This window comes from Thermobia domestica, chromosome 4, assembly GCF_964235325.1.
Source record: "Thermobia domestica chromosome 4, izTheDome1.hap1.1, whole genome shotgun sequence".
Lineage (NCBI taxonomy): Eukaryota > Metazoa > Arthropoda > Insecta > Zygentoma > Lepismatidae > Thermobia > Thermobia domestica.
In genome coordinates, this window is record NC_137457.1 from 12,224,900 (window position 1) to 12,248,844 (window position 23,945).

General features: G+C 34.4%; 1 protein-coding gene across 9 annotated transcripts in view; it reads left to right on the top strand.

The window, feature by feature from the left end:
* The window catches only part of LOC145683720 (uncharacterized), a 425,859-nt gene that overhangs the window by 295,434 nt on the left and 106,480 nt on the right, over positions 1-23,945 (top strand). For all 9 annotated transcript variants that reach the window (XM_081755184.1, XM_081755185.1, XM_081755190.1 and 6 more), the window contains one exon: positions 5,129-5,173. In XM_081755184.1, the coding sequence (XP_081611310.1) occupies positions 5,129-5,173 (45 nt within the window). The remainder of the gene's footprint in view (positions 1-5,128; positions 5,174-23,945) is intronic.

The window sequence follows — 23,945 nt, forward strand, 5'->3', positions numbered from 1 at the left end:
TATTCTAGGAACTCGGCTGCCAATTATGTAAATGAGTCCCGGTGAGACAAGTGGCAGTTAACAATCAATATTATGGTTAACGCAAAATAACGTCCAGTTTTAAATTGCGTTAGTCCTTTCCATCAAATTTTGATTGAATATATAGCTTTCACCACGCCCTAGCACGGTGCAGACGATGGTGCACTGAAGAAAACCTTTGTTCTTGTGATGTTGCACCTAATATTGTGACTATAACTTTACAAAATTCTTTATAATCCTTCCTAGGTTGGTATTCATTCAATTAATTTTTGCAGAAACTGAGATCATTCTTAACATTTCCATTTAGTCTGATACATATACGTACTCTGGCGACTATAAGTAGTTTGACAAATACATGTTTACAAGAATATAAAGTTTATTAAACAACATGCTTCACAAATATTACGACATTTGAGTAGCAGCAGTAAATACGATGTTATCACAAAATAAGGAACATTTTTTTTTTCATAATTGGTAAGATTACAGACATTTTTTTGAAAATTACTGTATGTTGACAATTGTCACTGTATAACTGAGAATGTTTTAGAACTACACTTGGTCCAGAATAACTTACCGAAACAATGTAAACAAATCTGAAAATGACAAAAAGTACTTGGTTGCGTAACCTCTTGCTTTAATTAATAGCGCGCAGCGTGATTTCATTGGGTCAATGAGAACAACCAATCGGTTTAAGGGTACTCCCGCTCCTTCTTTGATCTAAAAGTGCAATAATTGATCCCGAATGGAAAAGTTTCGTAGCCTCAGCCTTTGGTGAACTTCCAACAGATTCTTGATAGGATTTAGGTCTGCGTTTTGGCTAGACCACTGAGCATCCTCATCTTCCCGTTTATCGAAATGTTTCTCACATGAAGAGAGTTGAACATGCTCATACGCGAACATATACATATTAACACTATCGTGTGTTGAGGAGTTTCATGGTCAAACTTTAAAAACTATATTCAGGTGCTAATAAAAAAAAATTGAACTTCCGAAATAGGATACTATTTGAAACTGAAGAAGAATAATCAAAGTCAGTACATGAAGTTCTGCATGAATACGTATGTATATAATGAAATCGATTACTTACAATAATAGCACTCTCAGCTATTGGAGGGTTTCATATTATAACCTGAAGATTATTGTTAGAACCTTATGAAGGTCAGGAAGGGATGACCACACGTAGATTATTACATTTCTTGTAACAGTCTATCTATAGGGTTGTTGGTATTAATCTACATGTGTTGTCATCTTCAGGTACCTTCAGTATTTCTATATTATGCTGAAATACCTGAAAATATTTAATTCTTAAGACACACTATTGTCATGGCCATGGGATGTCTACACTTGGTGTCAACGTGTTTTTGATGTTTCACAACGATGAAGTTATATCCATCCTACATTCTGCATTTGCTCATAAAAAAGTCACAATTGTCTTTAATTCGAAATTTTTCAAGATTCCTGTAAAAAAAAAATCTTCACCTTCCAATGTTTCTGGCAATCATGAGGACAAAAATTGAGCTTCCACCTCAAGATTTAATCTAAAAGCATCGACAATTTTAAACCTTTCCATTCAATTCGCACTTATGTTTTAAATGTTCTGACTATCCAAAGTTTGAGTTGAGCTAGTTTACGGACATCCTGTAGCTCAGAATACTGTCCGTATGTTCTTGTGAAGTTTATATGTGGTACAAGGAAAATATACTCTTTCAAATCAAAATAGCGAATCATGAAAATACAATGCACGTGTTTCGAATTTATGTGTAGAAACACTCTTAGCCATTGAGAAGTTTTATAGTCTAACACTTTTAGCCATTGAGGAGTTTCATAGTTTAACACTCTTAGCCATTGAGGAATTTCATAGTTTAACACTCTTAGCCATTGAGGAGTTTCATAGTCTAACACTCTTAGCCATTGAGGAGTTTCAAGCCTAACACTCTTAGCCATTGAGGAGTTTCGTAGTCTAAGACTCTTAGTCATTGTGGAGTTTCATAGTCTAACACTCTTAGCCATTGAGGAGTTTCGTAGTCTAACACTCTTAGCCATTGAAAAGTTTCGTAGTCTAACATTCTTAGCCATTGAGGAGTTTCGTAGTCTAACACTCTTAGCCATTGAAAAGTTTCATAGTCTAACACTCTTAGCCATTGAGGAGTTTCGTAGTCTAACACTCTTAGCCATTGAAAAGTTTCATAGTCTAACACTCTTAGCCATTGAGGAGTTTCACAGGCTAACACTCTTAGCCATTGAAAGTTTCGTAGTCTAACACTCTTAGCCATTCAGGAGTTTCGTAGTCTAACACTCTTAGCCATTAAGGAGTTTCATAGTCTAACACTCTTAGCCATTGAGGAGTTTCATAGTCTAACACTCTTAGCCATTGAGGAATTTCATAGTCTAACACTCTTAGCCATTGAGGAGTTTCATAGTCTAACTCCGAAAACTATCGTTAGACCCGTATGCAGTCTACGTGAGGCCACAACAAAGAATACTCTTTCAAACGAGAAATCATTATAATCATACGTATTCTTCCATTATTGGTTACTGGCGCAACTCAGAAACTTCCATGCCTCACGGTCTTCCCCTAACCTCTTCGTCTTCAGATAAGATTTTCCTGTTTTGATATTGTCCATCAATTGTAGCTTCCTTCACCCTCTCCCTCTTTTTCCTGGCACCATACCCTCTAGCACGTCACTCATAATTCCCTTTTAGCTAATGTCCCAATCAGTTTCTCTTCTTTTTCTCAATAATATCTAAAAGTGTTATTTTCTCTTCCACCATTTCTAAAACCTCGCATTTTCAGCTCCCTCTCATTTTCCATCATTTTTGCGTAATATTCATGTTTCTACCCTGTATGCTACAGTACTCCATACGAAGCGTTTTATGAGTATTTTTCTCAAAAATTTGGCCAAAATATTAGCTTTCAATCCCCTGTAAATATTCAACTTTATATTTGCATTTGACGTTAAACTCTACGACTGCGTCATATACTTTTTTTTTTTTTTTTTGCTTGAAAGGAATTTAAACTCCAATTAATTGATATCCAATTTTGTAATAGGAGCTCAATTTAAGAACTGAAGAAATAATATTGAACACATGTAGGAGTATATATACACACAGAGTGTTACATAAATGTGATCGTAATAGTTTGGAAACAGATTCATCACATCAAAACAAGAAAGAGGTTCATATGGACCTGTCCTCAAAAGTGGATGGTTTCGGAGTTATTGGGTGTCGAAACGTAAAACAAGCGAACTTAAATAAGTTCATAGCTCCACTAGTATAGGACCTATCATAGTCAGGTCAAGACATCACTGAGGAACTGGTATGTGAACTATCCAAATATCCATGTTTAAGAATGCTCCACTACTTGCAGAAGAATTTTTAGAGAGGATGGTAGACAGTGATCAATTTGAGTTGATTTTAGTTTAACGTTCGTTTTCAGCAGCGAAGCTATACGAGACGTAGAGCTACTGATTAACGTGGAATCCGAACCACATGAGCTCCCGCCGGGTATCGAACCCGTGTCTCCCACGTGAGAGTGATCAAGAACTCTAAAACAGCCTCTCTAAAAATGATTGTACAAGTACCGAAAGTTCTGAAAGGTGGATATTTGGGTAGTCCACATACTAACTCCTCACTGATGTCTTAACCCGAATATGATAGGTTTCATAGTAATGGAGCTATGTTGCTTTTTAAATTCACTTATTTTACGTTTTCGGCACTTTGTAACTCCGAAACTATCCATTTTTGAGCACAGCTCTATATTAGCTTTTTTCCTTATTTTGATGTGAGGAATTGTTAAATGTTTATTTACCAGTTAAAACATTCCCTTACCCACTTGGTAACTAACCTAAATCAACAGGCTTCCGTTTTTAGCTATTAGTTTACTTCACAAGCCATAATACATTTCTCCTTAGTAACAAACTTTCTTTCGAAAAGATCATTGCTATTTTCATCTCTTCTTACAACCTTTTTTTTTTTTTTTTTTTTTTTTAGATGAGTGCATGTGCAATAAACCATAATTCTTTCTGCCCTCAACAGGAATATGTTCCTAAAATATTTTAACAGAATCACGTAACACCCTGTATTTTAAATGAACGAGACAAAAAAATCTGGAAGATTCATAGAAGCAATTAACACATGTATATTTTTTTAGTTTATGGGAAAAATGAAAATGACCAGAACATAAAATTGACGGAACATTTTGTTTTAAAAATAAATTTACTTAAGTTTAAGAATGAACTTAATTGCAGTATTTCTTTGCTTTTTATTGTGTAAACTTTGTTCTAAATGAATGAAATTAATTTATAAAAATATATTCTCTCAGACACATTTTCTTTATCACAATGCAGTATTTCTTCGTGTTTTCTGTGTAATTTCGGTTCTAAAAATAACGAAATTAGTTTTTTTTAAATATATTCTCATTGCCATTTTTCCTTTATAACGAACACCAATACTTTTTTTTTTACATGTTACTTGTTTAACTTCAGTTTCATTCAAACTGTATTAAACATTATCGGCATAAAACAAATTTATATATGCGTGTGCATAATAATACTTTGTTATGACAAATTAAAATAATGGTAGAATATTAGTGAAAATATGTTACTGAATCTTATTTGATAATTTTTTTTACAAAGTGAAATTAAAATTCTGTGTTTTAGCGGCGTAAAGGAAAATATATTTACATTGTACACTTAATAATAATAATAATAATAATAATAATAATAATAATAATAATAATAATAATAATAATAATAATAATAATAAACAGAACATATTTGTGGCTATTTATGAAACATTGCTTGACATTGATATATAGCAAGCCATAAATATCAATATATGCATTGATAAGTTAACACATTTTGTTCTCCTTTAACAATTAATCTGTTTAATTGAAAAGGATTCGGTTATTAAAAAGTTTTATGATTGACGTTGTTTTATAAGCGTATATTATGTTTTGCTTAGTTTGTATTTTAAGTCTTTTTTCAAAAGAATATTTTCAAGCTGGTGTTATTTTCTCCGGCTTTTTTTAAATTAGTTTCGCTGAATATAACTATTCAATATGTTGTGATGTAGATGATGAGAAGTCTGATTTTTCTTCTTTTTCTTCTAGCGGCCGGAGGAGGAACAACTCGACAAGGGCTAAATTCAGATGGAGGTAATTTTTTTCTTTATTTTTATTATGATTAATACTTACTGGGGAGAGGCAAGGGAGATTCCGAGATCTTAAGATGTTAACCTTCTCGAGCAAGGTATAACAAATAAACATACTCTACATTAAGGAATATATATATATATATATATATATATATATATATATATATATATATATATATATATATATATATATATATATATATACACGAGAGATATGTATATACAAACTCGTATATACCGTGAGTTCTGAAATGATATGAGATTCATTGCTTTAAGCTCCGTTGATGAAATTTTGATATACGCCACTGAGACTTATAGTGCGGATAAGAAGCAAGTTGTTTTGTTCTTTTGTGCATTTGTACGGTACGAAACTATAAGATGCCATATCACCGATACTTTTCATATTTTATTTAGAGCATGTGTGGGACATTCAAATCAATCCAGGAATTTAGATTTTATACTTATAAATAGAAGTGCTAGATTGGCGGCATCATACGGTAGTAAGTAGAAATGTCCAAGGTTGCAATTCCGATTATCGGAATTTGTATCAGTAATTGAGGCGAGCACTACAAGTAGGTAATGAACTACAATATCAATGCACCTAATGAACAAGCACGAGCTGCTATGAAATTAGTGATGATTTAGTAAGAGCCAGTTTGAGCCCAATTTAAAGTAGGGAGTCTGAGTCCTCAGTGAACATGAGCCTATTTTATACAGCGAGCCTAAGTTCGAGTGACTGCAAACCTGAACTAATACAAAAACCTTATTCAGAATAATTCACCTGAGCTTGTGCGAGCCCAAGTGAGCAATGCGGGCAACAGTAGTTAAGTTTTCAAGTTACATGGTTAATTCGTGCATAGTACAGTTTGTAATGAAGAAGTTACCTGTGAACGAAGGTGTAAAATTCCCAAACATCTAGAAAAGGCTTGAAGCATTTTATGGTGATCTTTTGGATATTCGAATGTTTGCGGCATTGGAATGGCCGAAAATCCATCAGTAACAAATACGGCTGTGCTGGTTTTCAGCTCGTAACTAGAGTATCCTACAAGACAAAATTTGTGAGTGACTCTTCTCGTATATCGTGAAAGTGATGGTTAGAAAAGTATATCTGTATCTATTATCGCCTTGCATCTTCTCATGAAAATTCTCTGAACATGATTTCATTAGAATCACTGATTCTAGATAATCGACACATAATGTTTCGTGACGGACGAATAATTCAATTGGAATGTTGATCATAATCATTCAAGAGTAATTGCATTCTCGAAAACTTATTGCATGTTGGACATCAAGACGTCTTTCTGCTTTTCGCTGCCACAGAAGAGTAGGAGCTTGAATAAGCTATTAGAGGAGAGTTTTTCTTGGTACAGAGAAAACCAGAATTGTCTAGATCGTATTGAAGGCACCATAAAAACGTCGCTCCTGTCTTTAGGTATTACCAATAACGACTTGTATTTGAAGTAGTCACAACTATGACATATTCCTGGCATCTATACCACCACATATTGATACTCAGTGACGATGCTAGAGGTAAGCAAGCAGTCGAGCAACTCTCGGTGTTATCGTCCGCCCACCGACTGTCCCCTAGACATGGTGTACTGTAATTTAAGTCAAATAGTATAAAACTGTTCTTTTCGGAATAAAAAAAGTGACTCTTAAAAAGGTACCTGCCCTTCCGCTTGCACTCCAAGAAGTTAAAACTGGTGTCGTGATTGTTCACATCACTGATAACGTTATTCTATATATTGCTACTCTTACGTCAACATGATGCTGCCGGAAATATGTTACTTTATTTGCCCTGTGTCTTTCATATTGAATTCCTGTATGTTCGACAAGTTGACACTTCCCACAAAATCTTAATGAAACAACCCTACTTTTATTCATCGACCTCATTGGTGAGATATTTAAGAAATGCTGAAACATGTATTTAATCCTTTAGCTGAAGTATACTAATACCAAATTTCATACGTTTTCTTGTAATAACTGTAAGACTCGCTTTGCCCCTTTTCTGCACAATTTCTACTGTCTTTCTCTCATCTTCTAGATCAAGTTTTAAAAAAATAAAAACGCAGCAACACATGTTTAGATATTTTAAATAAAATGTCTTGTAAGTGCTATTTCATGTTTGTAAACCAAATTTATTCTGAGATATCTACATCTTAGTACCCCAGCTCTTATTCCCCTTTTAGGTCAAATATGTAAATCACAAAACATTTAAACATTTATTTAATAATATAAAATTAAAAAGTGTGAATTTCGAATTTTATGTCTTTAACCTAAAGAGATTTTCAGATATGGACATTTTGCTATAATAATTGGAATACCCATTCCCAATTTCAGGTAGAATTTCTAAAACAAATCGTTCCTGACTGATACAGTTTCTCATAAACCCAAGAACTGTCCCAATTTGAAGTTTCTAACTTTAGCACCTTGTCATAGACATTGATCACTCATTCAATTTCTTAGTCAGGATTTCTTTGTCGACTTTATACTGAACCAATCGCATCAACAACACTGCCATTAACTCAATAACAATATAGCTTTATTATCCAACAAGTGAATCCGTATCATGTTCCAGTTCCTACGGCTTAAGGTCCTAATGACGAAATGAAGCATTGTGCCTTACAATGGTTTAGGGCTACCGACAAATGTTTTAGGGAGAAGGTTTTGAAGAATTAGTTAAAGAATGAGACAAGTCCATGCATGTAATGGGCGAGCATATCGGAAAATAATTTCAATTTACACACCTTGCAATTTGTTCTTTTATTCTATGAACGTAGAGGTTTACATTTGACTTGAGCACCCCTCGTAAGATAAGGAAAGTAAAAAGAGCAACAGAGTAATGATAAATGGTTGAAACTAGCTACTTCCGTAAGAAATTGGATTATAGGTTTGACGTGAAGGGGGTTAATGTTTGTGAAAATAAGTTGATCTATTGAAGATGAAAAAGAATACGGGCTTCGAAGTGATACGAAAATACGAAGTGAAAATGTTCTCGAATCTGGCATACAGCACGCACCAATAAATATTGAGTGCAACACATTTGGTAGAAGTTATGCAAGCTAATGTTCAAATTACGAAGGGTATTCAAGTCAATCCGGAACTTTAAGGCGTGTGAATTGTATTTCTTCACTTAACCCGTTATTATATTGATCATAGATTTGAACTAATGCTTGGATGGCTTCAGAATACAAACATATTTCAGATAGATTATTTTGCATCATAATAACTGGGGAAAGTTTTACCCGTGTTTCGCCACATGCGATGATCCGATCCAGGAAATAATGACATTTATTTCTATAGCGGTTCAGCTATTCAGTGCAGACTCTAACTCTGCGTCTATCAGAGGCGGGATACCCTTTGGCGTCTATCAGAAGCGGGATGTACATCGGTACATCTAGCATACACTCACTTGAGGAACAGTAAACTGTCGTGAATAATTACGATTATCATTATACAATTTCTAACGAAAAATGGTACACATTTGCAATTTACAACAGGCTATGGAACAATTGTTAGTAATGAGATATTTAATGCCGTGAGTGTTCTCAGGAATAACTCATTTAGGCTGGAATCCATCAATTTTCAATTTTTACTAAAAATGTCATCACCACTCGTTCGTTCCTCGTACACATTCGCAAGGTTAATGAAATTTGTAACTAAATATATTATATTTATTGAAATATAAACAACAAGCCCATTAAAATTGAAAACAAAGTTTTTCACGCTGCTGGTCGAAAGATTGATTCGGTAGAGAATAAAAGCCCGAATTAAGGATGTTCTAACACAGACCACAATTTTTATAAGATTGTTCAGCAATCATTTTAAAAAGACAAGATAGTTAAGACATGAGAATAGAAAAAAATAAAATTATTTGGTATTAATGAGAAAATGTGATGTATAAGAGGCGACACTATCAAAAGTTGGATAAAGATTTTCAAATCCTTGTTGACGCTGTTAGATCCTTCGCTTCTACCAACTCCTTGATTATTAACAGATCGTTAAAATTTTCTGACAAACTGCTTTGGTAATTATTTTTTAAAGAGTAGTTATGACTCACTAGAAAGACATTGAAACATTTCTTATTTCCAAAACCAAATTTCGCAGTAACTTTTTGTGATTCTCATTCACTAAGAGAGACTATTTTTGGACTTGGACAGAAAAATAGTGTTAAATATTAGTTCGACCAAAAATTTTTTTACATTAAAAATACAGAAGATTTAGAGCGTTTCCTTTCCTCAAATAATCACAACGGCGAATCGATTTCTAAGTTGCCACATTCATAAAGAACGGAACGCTTTATCTATGTCCTTCCTATACGGATTACGAGACGTTTTCTTTGCACATTGAGGAGAATTAAAAAAAATACAACGCAATCATTCATTCCACAAGCAAAAACCAAAAAATCAATTGAACCTCGAAACTGTAACGAATGCTTTCTTTAAAGATCAACTGTTCGCCGGAACACTTTTCTCGTGAGTGAGAATTAGAAATTATGCAGATTCCAATTTTTGAATTAAAGACAAAATTTTTAATTTCAATTTAGAAACTTTTATGGAAGAGACCCGGGTTCCAGTGGGAGCTCGTCTGGTTTGGATCTAACGTCGTACATGCATACCTCAGGTTGACTGTAAAGTATTGAGTCTTTGGATGTAGAAATTAGGAATACAGTTATTTTTATATTGAAATAACATCCTGAAACCTCATTTGCACCACTTCTTTCGATTTGTGATGGATTGTGAAGGATGTATGCGGTCTGGCTTTGACAGTGTGGTATACGACACTCTTTCCGATAACTGTCCAACACTCTTCGATAGTCAGAAACGATCGTTTCGTTTCAGTTGCTAGCAACACTTGCACTAATTGTCGATAGTACAAGTCTGATTCTATCGTTGTGACCAGCGTCAGCGACTAGCGATGTACGATGCCCTTCCAATCCCAATAAAAGCACAGGATAACGATCCAGCTTTTTGGGCGTGCCACAAACTATGAAGCTTCCCTTCACTTCCACCACGATATTTCTTGTATACTGTTGTCATAGACCATCCTCTTTTCATCACTCCTATACTACTTTAGAAATGGTTCGAGTTAGTAGAGGTTCGTAGTTAGCTGGGTTTCAGTAGAGGTTCACAGATGGAAATTCAACCGAGTAAATATTTTTGAGCCAGATTGTTGGACACGTAAACGTCGAGCTTATTTTTATAACTATTTTTATCCAAATAGTTTAACAATATTTTGTGATTGATACTTAGGTCATTGGCAATGTCATGACTTCTTATATGTTAGTCTTCCTGGATTTTTGCTAGAATGTCATCCCCTTTTACTGTGATTGTTTGCCCACCCCGAGGACCATCTTCGAAATCAAAAATTCTCGAACTAAAGAGACTGAATCATCCTTTGGCTATTGCGTTTCATAACGTATCTTGTCCATGCACAGCACAAAGGTTTTCATGGGATTGAGCAGCATTTCCAATTTTATCATAGAGGTAGGGAGACACATTTCTATTTATCTGGAGATGTTCATTCAGCATTTTTCTTAATCCAATGTATAATTATTACGATCCTAAATGGCAACGTTTTGCCGGCTATTGGCATCTTGCCGCCCGGAAGGGAGGTAGAAGTGGTGTTGCTTCTCTAGTACAGCATATACAACTGAACAATATCATCACTACAAATGTTAAGTGCACTTCTAAGAATGTAAAAGTGATTTGAGAAAATGTTAAATGTAATTGCAAACTATATATTCGTTTGAACATTCGATTAAAGTTATAATTTGTTGATCGTACAAAAATCTTATGAGAAAGAAGAAAAAGTGACTACACATATATAATGCATATGAATTTTCACTAACATGGAGCATTTAAAGAAAGACGGAAAGAAATATTTCAAGGCTAACAATTAATGATGTCACTTCAGAGAAAAGGCTAAAACTTTTTTTGTATAAGTAAATTGACTAGAAATATAGTTGCAGATGCTGAACGAAAATTACTCGAGTTTAAATGTAATACGTTTCACAGTAAATTTTTCATTTTTATCAGATAAAAAATTATAAAATATAGTGCAATTTTGCCTAAAGTTTCTATCATCTCACGTCGCAATACCTCATATCGTTTTATCTGATTATAATAATTCCAACACTTTTAGGACATTTATTAGCTTCAGCTGTCAACTGTCAAATGACATGAAGCATGACCCGATATATCTCATATATCCTGAGATTTTGTACACTAATGCCTTGTCATACGCAAAAAGGACAATACATTTAAGAGAACCTTGTTTTAAATCTTGTTTTTCACTAAGTACGTTTATTTTCTTTGCTTCCAAATATGTAAATTCAAAAAGTTAGCATTCTGGATAGCTTGACGAGAACAAGGGCAGAGGGTTAAAAGGAGTTGCGTCATTATAGTGTCATTCGAGAATTTTTTCCATTAAGTGAAGAAAACACGGAAAAGTTCCATTTTGATTAAAAATATCTAGAAGGGCATTTCCAGAAGGGTCAAGTATAAAAGTTTCCGCTGTAAGACTTCCGAGCCCTCCGCTGAACCAGGAGATATTTAATACCACGAGATACTAAGGTGACAACTGTGAATTATAGCCCTTCTGCTATCGATCAAAATTTAGCGGTTTCGATCGATAAATAATAACTGATATTATACTTATACTGCAATGAAATTCAAACACATTTTTTTTTAAAGTTGGAAATGTAGATTTTGTTGCATTCCCATAAGTAACGTTTTGTGGAATTTATCACTTATCAGTATTAACAAGTTATTTTTTTTCGGCAAACAGCGGTAGGAAATACAAAAAAAATGAAAGATTAACTTTTAATTCTGAACAAGGTGGAGAAAAATGTAGCTGTACAAAATTACATATTGCAAAATCATAAATGAGGGATAAAGAACTCCATGTAGGTAAAAAGACCGACATTTTATTAGTTCAATGAAGCATTTCATTTGCATGGTGGATAGGAGCATGAAATCATTATAGTTGGGAATACGATGGATGACATAGTTTCAGGTAGGTTGGGAGTAAAGGTGAGAATGTAATATATTCTCACCACACACATACCTTCTACTGCTAGTCCATACTTTTTCTTTTATTGAACCACTGATACTTGTAACAATACGCATGTGATATGTGTCATAAATTCTACAGTTGTTAGGAGCAGTATTACCCTCTCATAACTTGACCTTCATATTGTCGAAAACTTCGAGAGGATTATTTGTAAAGTAAGAAATAAGATTGTTTATATTTTTCTTTATTGAGATATTATTGCTATCTACCAGTATGATATAGGATATTTCAAAAATAGTAATCCAATTTCACAAGGTTGTATTTTTCTCATTCGCGCTCTTAAAACATTGAAGTAAACTTTAAAATACCTTTGAAAATGCAATGTTTTGATTTATATTTCATCCATATTCAATGTATCATTCATCGTACCCCTGCATATATCTAGAAAATAGTTAGACTGATCAATAGTTGTGCGGACGGCGGCCATGTTTAATTGACGCATACTGTGTTGAGCGAAGAGACTCTTAGCGGCAGCGAGTTGAACTACGAAAAATTAGCAACTTACAACTGGTGCTAACAAACATTTTAAATTTGCAAGTGCATTTCAAAATTTTCTGTGAGGTACAATCTTCATTCACGTAAGCAATATAATCTTGTGAATTGTTCTTTCAGAAACATCATGGTTAATAATACAGAGTGCGCCACGAATAAGTATCCCATATCCGCTGTACTAAGTTTATATATAGGTTGATTATATTTGAGATCCCCAACAAATTGTTTCATACTTGTTCTGTTTTCATATTACACAATATTTGTTGTCCAGTTTGAGTTACTTTGCACTTCGAGAAACTAGTAGCAGATGACTCGTACGAGAAGTTACAAAATCGTACGTATCGCTTACAAGCAATGTACAGAACAAGGCACGATAAGATTCGACTCAAACTCCGCCCAGAGAACATATAATAGAAAAGAAGAAAAAATGCCAAATTAGAGCTGCCACTATCCAGAAACACTGGAGATATGCTCCGCAACATAACGCACTACGCGACAATATGATATAAGGTAAACATCGCAAGATATCAGTTCATGTTGGAAACGGAAAGGATGGGCAGCACCAGGATATCAAGATATTTGATATGCTATAACACTGACTTGGCGACCATCTTGAAAGCCTTCATCTTGGATACAGTGTAAGGTATTGAAATGAGGAGCGGGGTGTATGATATATCAATGCAAGGTAAAATGGAAAAGGAAAACCAATTATGTAACCGCGAAAAACATATGTGTAATGGTATGGACGAGACGAAGTGTAGAAGACTCTGGCAAAACAAACGTGTATTCGAAGGGTAGAATAATAGGGCAAAACTCCACGATAAATGGTACGTGACAAGTAACTGCAACAGTGTCTGTGCATGGAAGTGCATTTACATATTTAACGAATGGTAAAAACCAAAGTGAAAAGTTCAAACCAGTAACACTTTGAATGAATCTAAAAGATAAATATCACACACACTATCCGCAGCATCACGTGGAAGAACCGCATACAGTATGATTCTAGGAATTGTTTTATACACATAAATGCACCGCAGTGAACGGGACACTATCCAGCACCTCTTACGAGCAGTGAGTATTAACACACTTTTATTGTAATGACAGTAGTAGTATAATTGTTTAGCCTTGGATACATTTTCCTGGCCCACTCTGTATATAATTTATTTTCTTATTAGATAATGTAACACATGTTTCCACAATGGAATGCAATTAAATTAAGTTGTGTATTAATATAATTTTTTTTAAACAATTATCAAAAGTCATTCCAGGCAGTATTTAGTATTTCGCACTATTGTGATAAGAATTTTACTGTAAGAGATTCATTTTCATATTTTGTTGTTCCAGGTTTGTATTTTGAGAACACAACATGTCAATAAGGACACTTTATTATAAGAAATTCAAAAACTATCTTGTTTATTTTGAAACTTTTACAAAAAATAAATTTAAACATTTGCTTAATGATCAAATGAGATTAAGTACTGAAGTAGCTACCGCTATTTTTATTAGTAAGAAGTGTCACTATATTCTTCCATATATTGTTTTGTTTTTTCGATAATGTATTTGGAGATAGTTATTTTGAAGGAGACGTTCAGATATTTTTAATAAAACATACAAATACTTTTAAGGAAACATAAAAAACACTTTTAAGGAAATATAAAATACTTTTAAGCAAACATACAGATTCTTTTAAGGAAATATAAAATACTTTTAAGGAAACATACACACACTTTCAAGGAATCATATAAATACTTTCAATTAAACACGCAGATACTTTTAAAATACTGTTATGGAAACATAGAAACTCTTTTAGGGAAACATACAATTATACTTTTAAGGAAACATACAGGTACTTTTAAGGAAACATACAAACACTTTTAAGGAAACATACAAACACTTTCAAGGAATCATATAAATACTTTCAATTAAACACACAGATACTTTTAAAATACTGTTAAGAAAACATAGAAACTCTTTTAAGGAAACATACAGTTACTTTTAAGGAAACATACAAACACTTTTAAGGAATCATACAAATATTTTTAGAAAAAATCTACAGACACTTTTAAGGAAACATACAGATACATTTAAAGAAACATACAAACACTTTCAAGGAAACACAAACACTTTTAATTAAATATACACAAACTTTTAGGGAAACATACAAATACCTTTAAGGAAACATAGAAATATACTTTTAAGGAAACATAGAGCTTCTTTTAAGGAAACATACAAACACTTTTAAGGAAACATACAAATACTTTTAAGAAATACAAACACATTTAAAGAAGCATATATATACTTCTAACGAAACGGGTTAATTCCGTATGGGTTAGTACTCTGTAGATGCAGTTGTTACAATGAGGTCGGCCGCATATTGACCAGAGAACAGGGCAACCAGGCCGACGTTTAGTACTGTGAGCAATACAATAAAGTCTCATAGTGCATACTCCCTAGCGCACGCTAGATAAAGGGCTCTCTAACGCTGTTACTGGAACATAAGTCAGTGTGCTCAGGACTTACTATCTATATACGTATTCTCTCCTTCCTTTTTATGTCTGGGCTTAGCTGATATTTGCCTGATCACCATGCGCCCGTCCGAATACAGCCATGTAGAGATAAATATGGGCGTGTTTTCCGGTCCTGAGTTTCTACTTAGATACTTAGAATCTAAGTAGAAACTCAGGAATGAAAGGATTCCCTTACTCCTCTACATTTATACTTGCTGAATTGATATATATATATATATATACTTTGCTATAAATCAAGAAACAATTTTTGGTTAATGTAAGTTTGGAAGGAGATCTTATTCTGTAAAATATAAACAAACTCGATGGCCTTTGGAACCATGATATTCAAAACTGCGCCTACAGAAGCTCTTCATCGACTTCTACCCTTGGCCAATTGGATCCAGTTTCTAGTTTGTATTCCCATTTCTACGACATCCTCTTAATATTGTCCTCCCATCTCCGCTTACGCTTTCCTAATGGTCGTTTTCCGATTGGACTTGCAGTTAAAACTTTGAAAGCGTTCCTAATTTCTTCCATTCTGACTACATGACCTGCCCGCCTGAGTCTCCTAGATTTGATGACCCTAACAATGTGCGGTAAACTGTATAAAATATGAAGTTCCTCGCCATTCCCCATTTTCGTTCCTTTTGGGTTTGAATATTCATCTGAGGATCTTGTTTTCAAATACTTTCGTCTACATTCTTCCCTCAGAGTAAGCGACTAAGTTTCGCAACTATACAGCACAACAGACATTATTATATTTCTATATATTTTAAGCTTCAAATTTGTCGACAGATTTCGTGACGGCAAAATATTTTGAACGGAAAAGTAACAGTAATTCCCAGCTTTTAGTCGACATTTCATTTCTTCGCGAATATGATTTTCGTCTGTTAATATTGATCCTAGATATTTGAAAGTATCCGGATGTTGCTCTATACATGTAATTAAATATCAGCTAATTCAAGCAAACACGTTCTGTATATCAACAAGTACATTTAATCATTAGATGTGTTTTGTTTAGTAGATGGGGTTATAAACAAAAGTACTCACACCTGCTAATTTCTGTTCTGCGTATTCTTCGCAGAAAAGAATATTTACTTTTCCGACATCTGCGGTGAGTTTTACAACAGTGTGGTGTCTTGTTCTCTGTGCATCTAGTTAATGAATGAGAATTACTAAATCTCATTTCTAAGAAAATATTTTCTCGGTGCACACACAAGAAACAGTTTCCCAAATCTAAGAAATTATCTCTTATAGTGTAAATTTATATTTAGTATAAAATTTTGTGAGGGAACTTGAGTGCTGCAAACTTCCTGTTCCACTCAAGTAGTCCGTAGTTTATCAGAGAACTAATCATTTTAGTCCGTCGTCATTCTATTTCTAATTGTCACCGTAACATATACAATAATAATAATAATAATAATAATAATAATAATAATAATAATAATAATAATAATAATAATAATAATAATAATAATAATAATAATAATAGTTCGTAATAAGTCTGAGTGAATCAATTAAACCACATTCCCGTTTAGGATCATAGAACTATGATAAATTAAAAAGTATGAAGTATTTTTACATATTACTTACATATTACTAAACAACACATTATGTGATAGTTTTAGTCAATGTTTGATCATTACTATTTTTAAGCCTTCTGTTATGCTAATTTCAGGTTGCATTTTTCAAAGGAAAATCAATGGATTGCGAGTGAAAGTTTGCATTTATTCGCAGTTTAAAAGATCGTTCCAGTTTATGGACGGGCCGTGAAATACTGTGTACCAAAGTAGGGGAGAATACGCTGTGGTGTTTTAAATTTAGTTTCCAGCAAAAGCAAAACAATATTCTCTTAATGTGACACAGCAACTGAAACATTACTTAAATCCACAAGTAAGAATTGCTTTTGTGAATATAAAACAAATAATGAGGCAAAAATAAATCGAGAATTTGATACAAATCAGACGTGCAAACTATCGTAGTAAACCAATCACTGCTGAGATCTTACTTAACCTTAATATATATATATATATATATATATATATATATATATATATATATATATATATATATATATATATATATATATATATATATATATAATTTTTCCGTATTTTCATGTTTGTAGGAATCACGTTATATAAATTCATGCTTAAATATTCTGTTTATTTAATCATACTATCCTGAGATGTTTTTAAATCTGCTTCTCATCATGCGATCGGTGACCATGTATATCTGTCCACTGTACCAACCTATGTTGGCGTTTTCTCAAGGTATATTGAGTGCTATAGTGAGTAAAGACACATTGCCATGATACCATAGGTCAACATAAGCTCTGACCAACGATAGAAACACCTACAATCAGGCGAGGACAAGTATATAGTCAAGCAGACACTTGCCTGAATAGGCTGACCCTACCGAGTAATTTTAGCCAAGCAAATATTTAAAACTTAGTTTCTTTCAGATGTTGTGTAATAGAACAAATTTCATTTGTTCCTTGGAACACTCTTTTCCTAAGATAGTAGGTAAACTTTAGTGTTTTGTGATAGTAACGCCTATTTTAGATACCTACTTATAGTTTCAGCAGTCGTCGCTAATGACTTGCTGCACTGGAATAAGGCTTCTTATGAAACCAGCGAAGAAAATCAGTGCAGGATCTGATCAGAAAAAGACGGGTGACTGTACATATTTATCAAATGCAGTTTGCATTGCGCGTAGATCCAGCGTTATAATGATGCTTCGAAAGCTACTTGAAAGATAGAAGTAACAACCTTCGGTCTTACACAACACAACTTACCACTTTCTTATAACACAAGCGTATCGACATTCACTAACTTAAACTCATATGGCATAGTTGCTTAGATGCTAAACTAAGAGTTCATTCTATATGTTTAAATAATAAAGTATGCTACGTGGCAATCCAACTAAACTAGCCCTTCTTTATGTTGGAAGAATTGGCTTTCTTTCCTCTGAATAGCGTGAAACAGAATTATTTTCAAATGATTGTCTTATTGGAAGATTTCTAAGAAAGCACACGAATGCTTTCATGAAATCCTACTTTTTCCTTGAAACTACATCTTAAGTTGGTGCTGTTGAAATGCTTGACTGGCATGTACCAGTTTAAGAGACAGAAAGAGAGTGAGAGAGTATTAAAAGACTAGACTTGTAAAAATTGTCTCAGGCTACAGCCATGCATATTTGCTATTGTTCTACCAACGACTGGTAGACGAGAGAAATATTAATTCTGCGATACGAAAATATTTGTAACTTAATGTTACATCTCACGAATATCACGGAAATTCTTTCCAGCCAAGAAGTGATCGAGATACAGTATGAGGTGGTAGTCGGTTGGAGAAACGTCAGGAGAATACTGTGGATGAGAAATGGTTTTATAACTTAATTTGTAGTGAATCCACATCGTTTTTTTTCCGCGACACATGATAATGCATTGATATGCAACATAACGTCATGTCTGTTGAGTATTGCTGAATACTTGCGGACAAGGCCCTAGTGTATTTAATGGTGTTTAGCTCGTAACGATCCGCAATGGTAGTTATGCATCGACGGAGGAAGACATGATGCATCCCAAGATAGAGAAAATACCAGCAGCATTCTGTTGGAAGAAAGTTGATTCTTTAAATATTTCTGGAGTTTACCACGACCAAACACTTGCGTGACCCAATGCGATTGATGGAGCATAAAAATTTCATCCGAAGTGGCAGTTCAATTCCGGAAACATTTCTAGTTTTTCATAAACTCAGAGAAACCCTTCTTTCTACTGGTTGTCCTTATTTCGCAATGTCAATTAATGTGCTAGACAGAAGTCCCAGTTTTACACTTTCCTTAATTCCTTGGATTCATGAGGTGACAGGTGTATTGTATATATAAAACTTGTCTGTAGTCATTCCATTCCATGAATCTCCTTCTATGGTATCCTTGAAGAACTCACCACGCCATGGGCTTAAATTTTCAGTGTGGCATCATCGGCACAAAAATAGACAAGTCAACGGCATATATTGTGTTTCTTCGTCGCATGATCCAAATGGACCTTCCATGCTTATTCGTGGCTAAATGTACAGAATGTTCCATCTTCATCATCTTCATATATATTGTCATTATTTCCCAATTACTTGGTACAACTGAGAAACTTCCATGCTCCTCGATCTTCTGGTAACCTCTTCGTCCTCACGTATGATTTTTCTTTTTTGATATGTCCATTAATTGTAATTTCTTCGCTCCTCCTTCTCTTTCCTGTTCTCATAGCCTCTAGCACGTTCCTCATGATATACTGCTTTCCTAGCCAAGGTACCAATCAGTTTCTGTTCCTCTTCTTAATAATGTTTAAATTGATGTTTTCTCCCCAAAATTTCTAACAACCTCTCATTCGTTTTTTCACCCGACTCAGCTAATTTTCCAGGTGACACCTAATCATTCTACCTCCTTTTAAAATGCGTTCTTCATTATGTAAGCTCTTTTTCACTCTCTTCTGGACATACATGAAACATTGTTGACGAGAGACAGCATTCTTTCGAACTACCTTTCCATTTGCATTTCCTCTGTTGTTTTCCCTTATTCTAACACTTATTAGTTTCCAGGTCAGACTGAAAAATCATTGTCATTTGTCTGTTGTCGGAGGATATTGTTCAATAACATAGCATAGTTTCAATGACTGGACATTCCAGCTTATTCTCTAAGCATATACGATGTTTATGATGTCGATCACTTGGTCCATCATTGAGCCGGTGACCAAGTACTCCAGGAATTTGGATGCATTCAAATGTGAAGAATAAAAGTTGACTGAGGTTGTCGCTTGAAACACTTTAACCTATCAGTCAACAACTTAGTACTTAATGAAATTGACAAGATTAATCAATATGTACAAATAGAAAGAGATCACGATGTTAATGTGTTCAGGATGATCTCCGAATTGAATAAACTGTTTCTACAAAGTTCTGTGACGCAATGCTATCTTCATCTGTTTATTTAGAAACTTGAAGGCAAGTTATAATGTAATTATAGTTATGCGGGAAAGTTTTGAGAGATGGAGAATTGAGGACAAGCCAGAGATACAAATACTCTTCCCTCCGTTAGTTGATATGAAACTGGTGTCGGTCTTGTTATTATGTTTAGAATCAGAATATTCATTTACTGACATCTGAAGTCAGGAGACGGATCAACTTAAGGTACCAACTCTATTTCTGAATGAGTCGTAGAACCTCTTGTGGCGTTTGAATATTTTGGAATATTTGAGTGAGATACTTGATTGGGATGAGATATCTCAATACCTTCGGACTGGTGACATAATAACATATTGTACTCCGAGTGACCTTTGTTTGTTACGGAGACCTTTCGGCAGAATCTTGCTTTGGAATCAGTGTAACAACCAGTGGGCAGTTCATGTCGTTGAGAGAAATTGTTACAATTTTTACTCTACGTTCTAATTATTGCAGGGATCGATATGGAGCTATTAGGAAGTCGAGACTCAGTGGAGTTCACCCTTCAAGAACTCACCCTGGCGTGTCGCTAACTGACATGGTGCATAAACTTGGGCTTGGGCTTAAATGTCATTAAGCAGTTTAGATATCCTAAAAACCAAGATTTTGACACTAATGTAGTTCATTTTGGGTATTTTACTTTTTACCCTTCTTCACCACCATTCCAGTTAGAACTGAGCTTGTTCTTAAAAGGCGTAGAGACACATCACTATTAATCTCAGTGACCCCAAAAACTACGAATTCGACACTAATATTGGTTATTTTCTACTTTTTTTTTTTTTTTTTTTTTTTTTTTTTTTTACATATTTTCGACTATTTCCCTATATGCTTCTTTCGCCTGCAATACGGCATTTGAGTGCCGCACTACACAGCAATATAAGTTCTTTTCGATTGTGTTTATATGTCACCAACTTCACACCCCTAGGTTTGCTAGGAGTATCTTAAACCCAATGCATTTGTTACAGATTGTAAGTGATATGTGTACCAAGTTGCTCAAGGCATTCAGTATAGAGAAGGCAACATATGAATCTACTACTGATGCTTTTCAATGTACTCCTTATGTACACACACACACACACACACACACACACATATATATATATATATATATATATATATATATATATATATATATATATATATATATATATGTTTCATCGGTATGGAAGTCCCTAAGGAATATAACAGTTTAGAAGAATCTTTCACTCATTTGAGCAGACACACTTTGAGTTCGTTGTTGTTGTGGAATTTTTGTCCTCCAAGTGATCCTTGAGGCAACCAAAAAGATGGAGTTGCAAGGTGACAGATCAGCGCTATACGGTTGATGGTTAAGATTTCTCAACCAAGTTCGGTGATACCTGTGACCTTTGTCGTGGGTTCTATGAGGACGCGTGTAGTCAAGAAGGATGATGACGCCATCCTTCATCGTCTCTAACCGTTTTCTTCAGAAAACCTCCTTGATTTTGGACCGGCGGAAATTACTGTAGTACGTCGCGTTCATTGTAGCCCCGAGTGCCAAGCAATTACTGCATATCGCTCCGTCTTTGTCCGAAAATACCATCAAAATCACTTTGCCAGGGCACACGTATCCCTTGAATTATTTGCTGGAGCACTTTGACTCTGGAGTATAATGATGCACCCAGCTCTCATCGTAGGTAATAAATTTTCACCTTCTGTCGAATTCGCTTTAAATGCTGAGATGAGATGTTTTCCCTACAGTGCTTCTGCTCGAACGTTAGAAGTTTTAGAACTCATCTAGCTGTGATTTTCCGGAAGTGCAAGTGTTCGTAGTTGATCGTTTCCACATTTCCCACGCTGCTTGTTTTTGCACTCAAATTTCTCTCACTGATTACTGAGAATGAGCTGCCCCACGTCAATGAATGTTGGTTTTGTTGGCTGCAGTATTCAGCGTGGAATGTGTTCCACGCTGATAAGGGATTCTCTTCTTGCCTAGAATTTTGAACACCACTTGTACACTTGCAACTGACAAGATAAATACGCAAGGGGTCCTCTAGGAATTGGTGTAAAATTGATTCAAATGCAAAGTTGTTCACGACCCAACGTATATTGTACTAATTTTAGTGGTTCATAACAGTAATTTGTATATTTATGAACCATCATATATATGGAATTCAATCATATACTACTATAACGCTGGACACAAAATTGCTTTTAGTTTTTCTAGATGAAACTGGACATGAGTGTGGGCATATGTAAAACCAATTAGATCAAGTATTGCTTCTCTGATACATGTTACCCACCCAGGCCGTCATCTTGGATCCGCCATATTTGATTAAACTTTCGGTTTTTCAAATGGGAATAGGTTCAACTTATACATTAAAGTCATGTACACTTTTTCGGAAATTCATTGGTGTAGTATGTTTTATCGTAGCTTGTACTGTCTTCAAGGTATTGTATATTAAATGACAGGCACTTCACAAATATTGAACCAAATCGGAAGTTGTGCAGGTCCCCTTGTATATACATGTAATCTTTTACGTGATTTATCGTTGAAGAAATATTCTCTGAACGTACCTACATTAAGGCACACATACGTCAATACGCAAATGATAGGTCTTCACCCACATCTGGTCGTATCTGGATTTACACTAAGCATATTTGACTGCAATACACTACTTCCTTGCTATAGTATAATATTTAAGTAATAACAATCACTCACAAAATCGTAATAAGATTGACACCAAAGTTGTAAAGAGTATGTTCATACCTACAGTATTTTTCCAGTTAGAAATTGTTTTGATTTGTCAACATCAAAAACGTAAGCGTAACCGATATTACTCTGCAATGTCTATTCGCGAAGTGTCTGGAGGGATTTAACATGGGATAACTTGCAAACGGTACAAGATATGGTAAAATTCACTAAGCCAGTGAATTTCCGAGAAAATTGTACATGAATTTGTTTTATCACTTGCACCTATTCCCACCTGACAAACCGAAAGTTGAATCCAGTATGGCGGATGCAAGATGGCGTCTGAGATTGGTAGCACGTGTCAGAGAACTAGTACCTCATCCTGTTTGTTTTGCATATGCCCAAATTTGTGTCCAGTTACATTTAAAGAAACTAAAATCAATTTAGTGTCCAAGCGTTATATAGTGTATAATTGATTTTCAGATATATGAAGATCCTTAAAAATTGAAATTACAGGTATGGATCTCAAAAGTTACTACAATACACATTGGGTCGCAGAGAACTTTGCATTTGAATCATTTTTACACGAATTCAAAGGGGATACTTCGCGAATTTACCTTCTGAGACAGATATTTTGCATATTACGCACTTAATCTTCTGAATGTTTCAGCAAGTATATATGTGTGGGATATAGGACATAAACAACCATCGCTAAAGACGTTGTTATCCGTTAAGATATTAACGGATTCAATCAATTAGTAAACTTGGTCTAGGTAATCGCTCTGGCTGAATATTATCGTAATAAATAAATAAAAATTATATGCATGGAGTACGGTCTGTAGATAGTTACTTTTAAAATCGTTGTTATCTGATAATACCTAATTGGATTTATTTCATTAAAGAATATATGGTCTATATAATCTCTCTCTCTATCTGTAGCAGAAAACAAAATTAAAAATTCAATTACGTGTATGGGACCGTTTATAGAAACCACCTATAAAGTTGCCGTTATCTCTTATTAACTGATTGATTCCGTTAACGAATTCCTCTGAGATG